This window comes from Staurois parvus, unplaced genomic scaffold (genome assembly GCF_062004578.1).
Source record: "Staurois parvus isolate SC_StPar_1 unplaced genomic scaffold, SC_StPar_1.0 ptg000235l, whole genome shotgun sequence".
NCBI lineage: Eukaryota > Metazoa > Chordata > Amphibia > Anura > Ranidae > Staurois > Staurois parvus.
The window spans coordinates 4,964,546-4,978,584 of record NW_028318031.1 but is presented as its reverse complement, the minus strand read 5'-3'; the positions used below and the strand labels follow the sequence as shown (position 1 = coordinate 4,978,584).

Genomic DNA, 14,039 nt, shown 5'->3' with positions numbered 1-14,039 from the left:
TGCAGTGTTATATCAGTAGTCTGGTGCAGTGTTATATCAGTAGTCTGGTGCAGTGTTATATCAGTAGTCTGGTGCAGTGTTATAGTAGGCTAGTGCAATGTTATATCAGTAGCTTCATGCAGTGTTATACCAGTAGCCTGGTGTGGTGTTATTTCAGTATCCTGGTGCAGTGTTATATCAGTAGCCTGGTGCAGTGTTATATCAGTACCCTGGTCCAGTGTTATATCAGTAGCCTGGTGCAGTGTTATATCAGTAGCCTTGTGCAGAGTTATATCAGTAGCCTGGTGCAGTGTTATATCAGTAGCCTGGTGCAGTGTTATATCAGTAGCCTGGTGCAGTGTTATATCAGTAGCCTTGTGCAGAGTTATATCAGTAGCCTGGTGCAGTGTTATATCAGTAGCCTGGTGCAGTGTTATATCAGTAGCCTGGTGCAGTGTTATATCAGTAGCCTTGTGCAGAATTATATCAGTAGCCTGGTGCAGTGTTATATCAGTAGCCAGGTGCAGTGTTATATCAGTAGCCTCATGCAGTGGTATATCAGTAGCCAGGTGCAGTGTTATATCAGTAGCCTTGTGTAGTGTTATATCAGTAGCCTCATGCAGTGTTATATCAGTAGCCTGGTGCAGTGTTATATCAGTAGCCTGGTGCAGTGTTATATCAGTAGCCTTGTGCAGAGTTATATCAGTAGCCTGGTGCAGTGTTATATCAGTAGCCTGGTGCAGTGTTATATCAGTAGCCTGGTGCAGTGTTATATCAGTAGCCTTGTGCAGAATTATATCAGTAGCCTGGTGCAGTGTTATATCAGTAGCCAGGTGCAGTGTTATATCAGTAGCCTCATGCAGTGGTATATCAGTAGCCAGGTGCAGTGTTATATCAGTAGCCTTGTGTAGTGTTATATCAGTAGCCTCATGCAGTGTTATATCAGTAGCCAGGTGCAGTGTTATATCAGTAGCCTTGTGCAGTGTTATATCAGTAGCTTCATGCAGTGTTATACCAGTAGCCTGGTGCAGTGTTATATCAGTAGCCTTGTGCAGTGTTATATCAGTAGCCTGGTGCAGTGTTATATCAGTAGCCTTGTGCAGTGTTATATCAGTAGCCTTGTGCAGTGTTATATCAGTAGCCTGGTGCAGTGTTATATCAGTAGCCTTGTGCAGTGTTATATCAGTAGCTTCATGCAGTGTTATACCAGTAGCCTGGTGCGGTGTTATACCAGTAGCCTGGTGCAGTGTTATATCAGTAGCCTGGTGCAGTGTTATGATAGTAGTCTGGTGCAGTGTTATATCAGTAGTCTGGTGCAGTGTTATATAAGTAGCCTGGTGCAGTGTTATATCAGTAGTCTGGTGCAGTGTTATATAAGTAGCCTGGTGCAGTGTTATATCAGTAGCCTGGTGCAGTGTTAGAGAAGTAGCCTGGTGCAGTGTTATATCAGTAGTCTGGTGCAGTGTTAGAGAAGTAGCCTGGTGCAGTGTTATATCAGTAGTCTGGTGCAGTGTTAGAGAAGTAGCCTGGTGCAGTGTTTTAGAAGAGAAGTAGCCTGGTGCAGTGTTATATCAGTAGTCTGGCGCAGTGTTAGAGAAGTAGCCTGGTCCAGTGTTATATCAGTAGTCTCGTGCAGTGTTAGTGAAGTAGCCTGGTGCAGTGTTATATCAGTAGCCTGGTGCAGTGTTTTATAAGTAGCCTGGTGCAGTGTTATATCAGTAGTCTGGTGCAGTGTTAGAGAAGTAGCCTGGTGCAGTGTTATAGGATCAAAAAAAAAAAAAATTGACAAAATGGTTTATAGTGCATCAAGCACAAACATAATGCATCCAAGCACCAAATTCCCATCCCACACAGAAAAGAAAAGTGGAAAAATCCCCTAAAAAATCCCCATCATGTCCAAAAGGCCAAGAAGGAGAGGCAGATGCTCACAGGCAGCTAAGAGAGGGCAAGCAGCCTTTGTGTCCACAGTGAAAAGTGGTGGTCATGGATACGGTATATCCTCTGCAGCCAAGGCACGCTTGTCCTTTTTTTCTGGTGCTGGCCGTATTTTTGAGCCACAACATGCAGAAGAGGTGGTGAAGTGGATAACTCAGATCATAGCATCAGTTACATGCTGCTGGAGGATGCACAGCAATTTGAATGATCTGATGTTGGTTCCCAGGATGAGGAAAGGAGTGATGTGAGCCTAGAGAGAGGGTGCCAGTGAAGGAAAAGAAATTGGCAGTCATGTTCCCCCAGCCACAGCACACTGCTAAGTTGGCTTCAGTGACGAGGAGGATGGGGATGATGAGGTCACTGGGTGCCTGAGAGAACAGAGAGGAAAGTGAGGAGGAGGCACAACTCCAACGAGGCAGGAGCACCACCAACTGTTTGCCCGCCAAACACCTCACAATGCACTGCACTCCCCCCAAAAAACAGAAATAATTAAATAAAGAATAATAATTTAAAAATAATAATATAAACAAAAATAAATTCAAACAAAAACAGCGTGGACCCCCCCCCCAAACCATGCAAGACTCTTTAGGTCTGGTGGGAAGGTCCCTTTAGTCCTGACTTGCATTAGGTTCAATGTTTGTGGCTAACCTTTGGTCCATTCGAATGTTCTACCGCGAACCGAACAGGCGGGTGTTCGGCCATCACTATTTATTACACAGTTTTCAATACAGTTAACATACGTATGAATATTATTATGATTTTGCATATGTAACACATTGTATTGTTACAGTTGTAGACCTTTTTGATTATGGATTAAGTGCTGGTGATACTGCCTATGTATCAAGAAGAACAGATTTTACTTCTCCCCTGTTCCAGCCATTGATTGGATTCCCCTTTGGAAACCAAATAAGGAATTTCCTTTATGTGAGTGCCTATTACTTGATTATAATTTTAGTGTGTATATATTGCATTAAGAAAACAACAATTTAATTGGCATATTTTCATTTTAGTACACAGACAATGGGCAAATCATCTTCCCATCATCCAGAAATAACATCTTCTCTTACCCAAATCCTCCAGTCAATGGATTCAGTACGAATGTTACCACTGCTTCAATAGCTGTGTTTTGGAATGATGCGGATTTCTCCAAAAATGTGGGAACTACCTATTTCCAAGTGAGTCTTACTAGATTAATGCTTTTATGAAATTCAATAGACACTTCTACAGTCATAGAAAATGTAAAATGAGGGCGTAAAGTAAGAAAGCTTGAAAGCAGTTGAAAAGTAACTCAAACATTTTTTTAAACAACAGGAATATGATTTAAGAAATACTGCTGTAGTTCAAAGAGTTGAAGGCTTGATTAAGAATTATACGAAAACTTCATACGCTGCTCAGTGGACATTGAAGATTACCTGGGAGAAGGTTTCTGCTTATCCAGCAACTGAAAATAATGCCAAGGTATGTAATAATTCTTACAGGCTGATAGCAAACAAATTGGCTTCACTTCTGAAATTGACATTCTGTCATTTTGTTTACTTATAGACTAACACATACCAGGCTGTGTTGACTACAGATGGATTACTCTCCTATGTGCTGATGCTATATAAGAATGGTGGCATGAACTGGGATCTAACATCATGCTTCCCAAAACCATTGATGGGCTATTGTAGGTAAGGTTTGAGTGCTGAAACTATCCTGTAGTTAAATGCTTCTGATTTAAAAATAAGGTTTGCTGAATCTGTTCAAATGTCTTATAGGTACACTACATGGTATTTGTAGTTAGTTTGTATTTTGAGTTAATATTGCAGTGTCTGGCCTAAACTAATGTATGCAATGGTACATTTTTAAATGCTTAAATATTTTGCTGTTGTATTAAATACAGAGATTTGTATATGAATAACTCGAATGAACTTTGTATTTTACACAGATTAGGGCTTGAGTATGTAATGAGCAGGGGCGGACTGACCATTTGGAAACTCGGGCACTGCCCGAGGGCCCGGGGTCAGTAGGGGGCCCCATGAGATGCCCCTGGTACCTTTTTCATAGGCTTTTTTGAGTTTGGGCAAGAACACAAGGGCCCCATGATCCCCTATTGCCCGGGGGCCACATGAGTTGTCAGTCCACCCCTGGTAATGAGCAAATATAGCTTCCAATGAATGCATACCATAGCCTGTATTTTGCACTCTCCAGCTTTAGTAAATAAACCACCAAAACAAAAAACTGGTTAGATTATAAACATTATCACTTTTGCACAGATACAAAAAAAATGTAACTTGATACTAATGTGCCTCTTATTTTTCTAGTGGCAATGGGGATTCATTTTTCAGTAACACCTTTATAAACAGCAATTCAGGTATGAACCATTAAAAAACCTGTTTGTCTGCCAGTTATGGCAACCTTAGAAAATGTATTTTGTGAGTTTAAGTCTGGTTAGCTCTGCAATTTAATCTGGTTACATATTATTATGAAAGCCCTCTTTTATTTTGTCTGTACTGAAAGAGAGAAAGGAAGAGAAATGGGTAGCAACCATGCAAATCAGGTTCTACTGCACTGCCCAGTGCTGCCATACAGTATATTTAACTAATTTTAGAAGCATGCCTAAAAAATAGAAGAGCACAAGATCACATCTTCACTGTGTTGCTGCTTCTTCATTGTTCAGTAAAAAGTTTGGCTTGGGTTTGTTATTTTGCTTATCTACATTGGAAAAAAATGAAGTCTTTGAATTTGGCTCTTTCATTCTCTTCACAGCTGGCTAATTTGGTAATGTAGAAACACATGCTCCTGCTATCTTGCTTGTCACACTAAAGAAATGAAAGGGTAGTGAATCATTATGTGCAAGGCAAAGTTCTGTTTTTGAATCACTCTGCACATGACATGGATATCCAAAGTATAAATAGCATCACTTTCCTAACTGAACATTCTCTACTCCTATAGTAACTCAATCCCAATGACTTGATATATAATTCAAAATACAGACTGTCATAATTTACAACATTTTTTCTTCATAGAAAAAATATTCCTAATCATATATTGCTTATAGAAATCACTATGCAGATAGCAATTTAAAAATAGAATAAATAAAAGGAAGTGGTGCTGCATAGTCCTTCATTTTATAAAACATATTCATCACTTTTGAGTGAAAGCTTAGTTAAAACAGAACTCAAAAAAAGAACTGCTAATAGGCACAGTTTTTTTGGTATATTTGTTCTCCCCCCCTCCAAAAAACACGGCTGCTGCATCTGTAAGTTACCAAAGAGTCTAGTGCCAGAATATTGCAACTCCATCATGCATACCAGCTTTTCCATTTTCAGTTCCATAACAAGCATTTTATGCCAGGAACTTGCTTTCAGTTAATGTTCATCTGTGCATTGTATCAACTAGATTATCTCCTATTGTTGTACCTATTTGGAATATTTATATGCATTACATGCCTATTAGTTAATCAGTATAAGTGTTCTGTTTTTATTTGCAGATTTGCAAGGTCTTAAATTATATTTGCTGAACAGTACACTTCTAGTTAACAGTCGTATAAAATGTCTGAACTGGTACAATTCTCAGCCTTCGCCATCATCGTGGAATTCAGGCTTGCTCTCTTGTCCTTGCTTATACAGACAAGGGATATCTGATTTCCGGTACAGAACAACAAAAGCAGGTATATAAAACATGTCCAACGTATCTTTAGTTCCAAAGCTATAAAATGAAACTGGACTTATTATTTTGCGCAACTATAAACGTTAATTCGAATTAGGATTCACATTTGTAAATGGAAATGCAACATATATACATTTTGCTTGAAGCCATAAAGGAGAAAATGTTTCTGTTCACTTTAATTGTGGGATTAATAGAATAGCTAATAATAGGGCCATTAACCCTGAATAGTTATGATGACACAGGAAGTAAGGAAGTATACCTTTGAAGTTATTTTGTTTTTTTTCTCTTTTCTTTTCTCACCATTTCCTTTCACTTCCCATCTGTCCATCCTGCATCTATGCCTCCTGCTTTACATTCCCATCTCTTTACTATCTACTCCCCTTCCTCTCGATTTTTGTTTGCCTTTTCACTTTTTTCCATTAATTTGCCTTCTCATTCCCCATTGTTCTTTTTATTTTTTCTTCCTATTCCTTCCCCTCCCTACCCAGTTCTTCATCCTTCTTCTCTTTCCCTTTTCTTTCTTTTGCTGTTCTTTCCCCTTTTCATTCCCCGTTGTTCTTCTCTTTCCCCTTTCTTCCTAGTTCTTTCACGTTTTGTTCCACATTGCTCATCTTTCTTCTCTTCCTCTTTCTTTGCTACCCATTCTCCTTTCCATTACTCATTGTTCTTCTCTTTACTCCTTCTTCCTAGTTTTTTCACTTTCCATTCCTAATGCTTTATCTTTCTTCTCTTTCCCTTTTCTTTCTATTGCTGTTCTTTGCAATTTCCTTTTTTCTTCCCAGTTCTTTCAGTTAATTTGCCTTCCTATTCCCCATCTTTCTTCTATGTTCTCATTTGTTTGTGTTTCTTTTACTTTCCCTTTCCTTATTATTGTCCATCATTCTATTCCAAGGTTAAGGAGTTAAGAATGTATAATTCACGAATAAAGTGCAATTAAAACTAAGATTGCTTTGTTACATTATAAGTTCTTGCCTGTTTTGGCCTAATTTAAATCGTAGGTACTATAACCTAGCAACCAGCCAAAATTCCCCTGCAAAAGTTAGGCTAGTTGCTGAGCTTATGAATTAGCACTATGCTCTTTGTACTCGCTACTCAACGAAAGAATATTGTCTGTTTATATCACAAGGATTTTGTAGCTGTAGCACGGTAATGTAGACACTATGACTACTTTTTGATTGTTTCTAATGTTATCTTGTATTTGGAACTTATAGGCGGGAGCAGCATGATCAGCTTGCTACGCAGCACTTCTCCTAATAGGCTAAAAGCAGGTGTAAGGTGCGTGTACTACCGTAAGAATCAGTTCCTTGAAGGATTCCAAGAAAGGGCTTGGATCTACTCATCTTCAAATTCTGGTAAGTGAAAATACTGGGGTTCATTTACTAAAGTTACAGCAAACGTTCAATAAGCAAAATGAAGCTATAATTCATTAACCATTTGCCGTCCACCTACTGTTTATAAACAGCAGGACGGTATCACTCTAGGGGCGGGTTGCCGTTCATAAACGGCACCTGCATTTTCTAGTTGTGCGCGCTCCCTCGGAGCGCGCAGCACCGTGATCAGGTGCCTGCTGTGTCCTCTGGACACAGTGGAACACTGATCGTCGGACGGGACCTCTGTGTGAGGTCCCGATCATGTGATCACTGATTGGCCAATCAGTGATCATATGCAGAGTAGTAAGCAAGCTGTCACTTGTGACATCATTGCTTACTTCGTGTGAAATCTGTGAATGATCACAGAGGTCACATGGTACAAGGCTATTCACAACAGCCTTGTACCATGTGACAAGCTGTGACCAATCACAGCTCACTCAGTAGTTCTCAATGGCTGTAATAATGCAGCTAGAGAGAAGGAGAAATGATTGCTTTTACAGCCTTTATGGGTGTAAAAGCAATTAGTGTAACAAAAAAAACCCACAAAAATCTTCATCACATTGTGACACTGTACTGCTAGGGTGACAGTATGTAAAAAAAAACAAAAAAACCCACATAAATAATAATATAAAAAAAATAAAAAAAATGTAAAAAAAGTTTTTAAAAATTATAATTTTTGGTTATAAACTAATTTGTGGTTTTTTTTTTTTTTTACTAAAAAGATAACGGAATAAATTTTGGCCAAGATTTATGATGAAATATTCTAAACACTTTTTTTCTACATTTTTGGACTTTTTCATTTAAATAGCAAAAAAATTAAAAATCCCAGGGGTGAATAAATACCACTAAAATAAAACTTTATCTGTCTCAAAAAAATGCAAAAAAATTCACATGACCGCGCAATTGTCATTCAAAGAGTGATAATGCTGAAAGCTGAAAATTGGCCTGGACAGGAAGGGGGTGAAAATGTCCGGACAGGAAGTGGTTAAGTCATTCATTTACATATATGCAAGGAAATATCCTTTTTTTCTAATCCCAAAGGACATTAGTGAGTATTCAAACTGAACAAAGCTTACCTTTTTTTCAGTAAGGTAACTAATCACTCCTTTAGTATCTCAATTCCATAGACTCTAGAGTCTATGCTAAACAAAGAAACAGTGATTATTTACAGTTTTTTAAAGAAAATAATCATATTTTAACTGAGTACTCTATTTGAAGTATGATTTAAAGTGTAACTCTGTGGTATGTGGTAGGGTGTTAGCGGCTATATTTAGAGGTTGACATTCTACCGCAGGAGGATTATATAAATAACTCTGTGCAATACTTTTAGGTAGAATTGGGAAGGGTTAGAACTTCTGTCAGGGTCTTTATTGCTCTTTCTCCATCGGGGACATTTCTCTTCAAATTATCACCAGGACAGAAAATAAAAGGGTAATCTCTTCCATGTGGATAAAGCTCCAATTAAAACATTTTTATTAGTAGACATTTTCTTTCACTTCCTGTTCTTATGACAATGTTATTAGCTGGACATGAAGCAAGGGCAAATCTCTACAATGGGGCCTAAGTAATAAAAACCCCACTGGAGGATCCAACACCTCCTTGCTCTATCCAAATTGAAAAAAGAAATGCTTGGTGCTACACTTTAAGATGTACAGTGCAGTACACACAGCTCAGATACCCTCTCTGCTGAACAAATGTTTAGGGAAAGTGAACCATACTTACCTTATCCCCTTTTTTTTGCATGTCAAGCCTAAGTGAAGGTGCCATCATGCTTCTTTTGGTGAGATCCTGGGAATGCTGGGCAATCTTAAATTTAGCAATCTTGCTTCTGCACCATACTGGAGCCTTTTCTTGCTAAATTTGGAGTACTCAACATTTCCTGGAAAGGAAGGAATGTGAGGTCTCCCCATGCAGTGCAGAAGCTGGGGTTACAATTAATATATTTACATTTCCCCCCAATTTTTTTTCTCTAATTCAATCATTTCTCATGAGAGAGAATTCATGAGGTAATAAATGGACCTTGTTTTTTAGTATAATAATGACCATTGCATGAGCATGTATCTTGGATGACCTCTGGATATCGGTGGAGCAGAAAGCAGACTAGCATAAGCAATTGGCAATTATGACTGACAACATATACATGTGCCATGAGCTAATTAACCAACAGAGGCATATTTGAGGTCATTTATATGGATGGATTACCAACCTATTAATTTTCCCAATTGGTATTGCTACTTAACTTTACCTATAAATTCTCTAGACTAGCGTAAATTATTGACATTTAATCCAATCTTGTTTTATCTTTTCTTAATATTTATTTTGTATTGTATAGTAAAGACAAAATATCCACTAATTTCCGCTCCCCCCATTAAAATAGCTGAAAGACAGTAATTTAGTCTGATTTTTTAGATCTATGTGTATATATACTGTATAAAATAGCTCTGCAAACTGAGCTGCAAGTGCAAAATTTTAGCAATAATACAAAAAAAATGAAATAACAAATTTAGCACATTTTGATATCTTATTAGCATAACTATGATCACATGCACATACACATGTTTTGAGAAGTTTAACGATTCTAAATTCCTTAAAAGGTCAGTTTTCATGGTCAGCAAACTTTTCTCCTTAGACGCTGAACTGGATGCTTTTAACACATGCTGCAATGAAATGGATGATCCCCGGTTTTGTTCAATGTACATGCAGAAGAGACCCCCAATCAACTGCAGAAATTACAGGCCTTTATTCCCTGGTAAATTATTTACTGTTCCTTTTTTCCACAATCAATACAAAACTAATACAATATAAGTCAACGCTACATTATAGACTTGCTTTATGTTGCTCAAAAAAAATGTTTACAGAAGTACACACTAGCTATTTTACATTTTACAGGATGGATGTTTGGAGATCCTCATATCACAACCCTGGATGGTCTCAGCTACACTTTCAATGGACTTGGAGATTTCACACTTGTTAGTGCATCAGTTGACAATATTACCTTCATTCTACAAGGACGTACAGTGCAGACTGGTGCTGCACAGGCTACCAACTTCGCAGCATTTGTTGTACAGTACAATTCCACTGGAGCCAGTGTTACAGTAAGATTTGTTCAAATGAAATTTGTCACATTTCAGCTTATTTAAATAAATAAGTAATAGACAAGGCTTAGTGATACCCTAAAGGAAAAAGAAAGAACAACAAAAATACTAATAATACTGTGATAAAAGTGTTTTATATGGTGAAGATGTAGGCACTTTTCCAGCAGCAAATGAAAAAAAAACCCTCTTCTTTACATATTAGAGTCCTATTTGCACTTTGAACTGAATGAAGCTAAAAGAACATATGCAATAGAGCTGATTTACTAAAGAGAACCTCTATGTCAATAATCACTTCAATTTTCCAGCTATGGGAAAAGCAGAATTCTGTTTATTTCATGTCTGGATAATTGCAATTAATATTTCCACAATTTATTGTACAAAGATTCTCAACACCTTTTGCAAATTTGTCTCAATATGAATTACATTTTATTATTTTTGTGTTTTAGTAATTGCTTCCTTATAAAAATCAGCTGTGTTGTTCTTTGAACTTTATGCATTGGATAATATACATATTTTGTACATCTGTACTGAATAAACTAAAATTGTTTGGATACCAAAAAAAAACCTGCCTCTGACAAATACTGATGTGTTCTGAGCTAAGCTGCAACACTTTTTGGTACTATGGGGCCTAGTTGGTATTATCTGACCCCAAATCTTCTTATAAGCTCATATCCGTGTTGCCTTACTGTCCAATAGGAATGGGCAGAAGGCAAAAAGGGGCAACTAACTACAGAAGTGTTGGAGCTTTGATTATACTAAATAAATTAAGAATTTCCATACAACCATACAACTCCAAACAACAAGTAATATCAATTAAGGAACTTCTAATGCTATCTGGAAAACATAGCAGCTGTGCCGTCAAAGAGTCTGCCTATTTAACTTAATTAAAACTTTATATATTATGCAGCAAGCTGAAAGATTTTTCTTAGGGTGTCTAGATGGAATGGTCTCTTGCTGCAAAGGAATGAATGCCAGACTAAAACCTCAGAACTATATAACATTGAATATCATTTCTCTGCCATTTTTTACAGGTGGAGTGGTATCTTGAAAGTGATGGCAAAATATCTACACTTATAAATCATGAGAATGTATCATTCACTAAGTCAGAAGGTGGGTACATTTATATACCTTGGTACAATAGAAATGGAAAAGGTGACAGTTCATTATACACTCCATAAAGCTAACATGAGGACTATAGACAATTATTATGTCATTATGATTTCAGAGGTCAGTAGGCTTTGTTCAAAAAAGCTTTGAAAGGTAAAATAGTTCAAATACAGTAAGCAATATATTTTTTTACCTACTAAAGGATTTAAAGTGCTGTCTGTGACTCCTTCACCTGTGCTTCACTGCATAGCCAGGCACTTTTTCTACTTTTTGTTTCAGCTTTACACCAAGCAGGTAATTCATTCCTATGTCACCTGCCTGGCTGTACCTGGTTAAATAGAGATAGCAGTTTGTGCGTAAACCTCGTACTTTTAATGATATAAACATATCACATAGTCATTTTGTCATGTTTTTATAAATAAATTGTTATTTTAGCAATTAAAGGCCACCATATTTTGTATGCTGTAGTAATTTATCTTCCAAGACAGACATTTACCTCCAAAAAAATCCAAATAGATCTTCTAGTTCCCCCTAGTCAGAAGCTAGATGTATTCTGAGCAGTAATAACCCGATCATTAGTTTACCATGCATGCAGCAAATCTGACTGTCAATACAAAAAAAATTAGGAAATTAAAAAAATAACCCAAAATCCCATTGTATACAGCTTATACTGCAGTTTATAATGGCACCTATAATAAATTACTTTAGCGACTGAACCCTGTTGTTCATTTGAAAATGTATTTGTGTGCTACGTAAATGTAATAAACTTTGTATGTTTTTCTTATTTATAGACATGGATGTTGAGATTAATAACAGCAACCCAACTGTCTTTTTACTTAAAAATGACTCCATCACTGCAACCTTTGAAGGGATTCTGTCTGTGTCAGTATCTCACTATTCTGGAATGTTTAGTGCTGTGTCTAGTCTTCCAAATGAATTTCTTAACAAAACTAAGGGATTGCTAGGTAATTATCTATCTTATTCTGAAAAGTGCTGACCCAGCACTCACAGGTTCTCATTATGTACTTTTATACATTTCTTGTCATTATTAATTATTGTTTACTAACATAACATTTCATAGGTACATGGAATAATAACCAGAATGATGATTTCATGAGACCAAATGGCACAACCATCCCCTCAAACAGCACGGAGGAAGATATATACTATTATGGATTGCTATGTGAGTGCTTTGTTATCCATGAGCTCATGACACAATAAGCTTGGCTTTAAGAATGCATAATAACACATCTTTGTGGCATTTAGACATTGGGCCCTAATATATAGACATTTTGGGCATTTTTATTTTATTTATATATATTTTTTTAATGGAAAGTATATAGTGTTCCACACAGAGAATGCTCTGTTTTTAATACATGTTCTGACCTGTATTCATGCATAAAAGAGGGGGAGCAGTAAATAAAAAACTATTTTGTAGCACTGAAGAACAGGAAAGATGTTGCCCTCATATTTATATATAATTACACATTATATAGTCCAAAAGAGAGAGAGGCACTCATGGGTCTTGAGAGGGGAATGCACAGTGAAGATTTTATTACAACATTTTAATGAAGCACAAGAACATCTTCCTGACATTACACATAGAAACAACTTTTTAAAAAATTAAAGATGAACTCCAGGTAAATATTAAATGAACAAATGAATGCAACTCTGTAATCGTTTATATATCATTAAATATGTTTTTTATATAATGCAACCAGTGTAAGTATCTGAATTTAACCTGATGCCAGCCTATTTCAATCCATGTTAAGCAGGGATGAAGTGTGTCAGAAAGCAGCAGCAGAAGAAGCCAGGGCATCCATATATTGACAAGGAACATGCTGATAGGGGGAGAGAGCAGAGTGGCACAGAGAAAAGCTCATCGCTGTGTTGCTTCCCCTTTCACTGTCTAGTCATATGATGAGCGTCAAGGACAACCTGGGCTCAGAGGAAGTAGTTTTAATGATTCTGACCATTAGACTGAGGATATCTTGTGGTGGATAAAGAAGTACTGGATGGAGAGCTCCAATTCAGAATAGAATATTGCAACAAAAATTATATTTTTTATTTAATGTTTTAATGGGCTATTCATTATATCTTGTTAATTTTGGCTGGAGTTCTGCTTTATTACACACTGAGACATTTATTTACATCAAGCTGATCTTCATTAAATACTGCACATGTCTAAAAACATTTAATAAAATATACCAATAAAAGTATGATCTTTAATGTTAGTAATTTATGATAAGCACATTTCTTTCTTAAAAGCGTTTCCGATTTCAGTGAGGTCCTGTTCACACACTAGGGTGGATTCCCTAAAATGAATGCATTATTATAACACCCCTACTTATTTTATCTTATGAAAATGTTCTCCTAAAATATTTAATCAGCAAATATAAATGTCCCCAGGATGTGTAATCTGCAGTTTTTTCACATGAAGTGAACATTTATCTTTTAAAAGTCTTATTTCCTTATAATCTATTTTACCATATGTCATTTTTACCACCACTTCATACATCAAAAGTTTTCTGAATAACAGAAACAATTTCTAACATAGGTAAACCTGTAATATTTTGTTCTTTTTTTATTTCACCATATAGGGGATGCCAAGGAGAATAGCTTGTTTACAAAGGTGCAAACAATCGAAAGAAGCGTATTCACTCCAGTTTTCTTAAGTAATTTAATAACTCAAAATTTAACACGGTATAGAGAGTTGGAAGTTTTATGCAGCAACAAAACAGAATGTATCTTTGATGCTATGAGCACCAACAATACAGACTTGGGCTTAGCAACATTGAGTGTGGCTGACACCTTCCAGGCAGTAAATGAAACTTTGAGTGAGTATCTTTATTATAAAAAGTATGTTGTCTAATTATTTTACGGCACAACATGTACTGTTAAT

The 14,039-nt window shown here is 36.7% G+C and overlaps 1 protein-coding gene across 1 annotated transcript in view; it reads left to right on the top strand.

Annotated features, from left to right (window-relative positions):
• The window catches only part of LOC149460093 (uncharacterized), a 185,672-nt gene that overhangs the window by 121,577 nt on the left and 50,056 nt on the right, over positions 1 to 14,039 (top strand). The window contains exons 39-51 of the mRNA XM_089680165.1: positions 2,705 to 2,838; positions 2,925 to 3,089; positions 3,226 to 3,372; positions 3,457 to 3,584; positions 4,218 to 4,267; positions 5,387 to 5,566; positions 6,777 to 6,917; positions 9,565 to 9,684; positions 9,825 to 10,030; positions 11,062 to 11,140; positions 11,929 to 12,102; positions 12,219 to 12,320; positions 13,738 to 13,974. Coding sequence (XP_089536291.1) covers positions 2,705 to 2,838; positions 2,925 to 3,089; positions 3,226 to 3,372; positions 3,457 to 3,584; positions 4,218 to 4,267; positions 5,387 to 5,566; positions 6,777 to 6,917; positions 9,565 to 9,684; positions 9,825 to 10,030; positions 11,062 to 11,140; positions 11,929 to 12,102; positions 12,219 to 12,320; positions 13,738 to 13,974 — 1,863 coding nt within the window. The remainder of the gene's footprint in view (positions 1 to 2,704; positions 2,839 to 2,924; positions 3,090 to 3,225; positions 3,373 to 3,456; positions 3,585 to 4,217; positions 4,268 to 5,386; positions 5,567 to 6,776; positions 6,918 to 9,564; positions 9,685 to 9,824; positions 10,031 to 11,061; positions 11,141 to 11,928; positions 12,103 to 12,218; positions 12,321 to 13,737; positions 13,975 to 14,039) is intronic.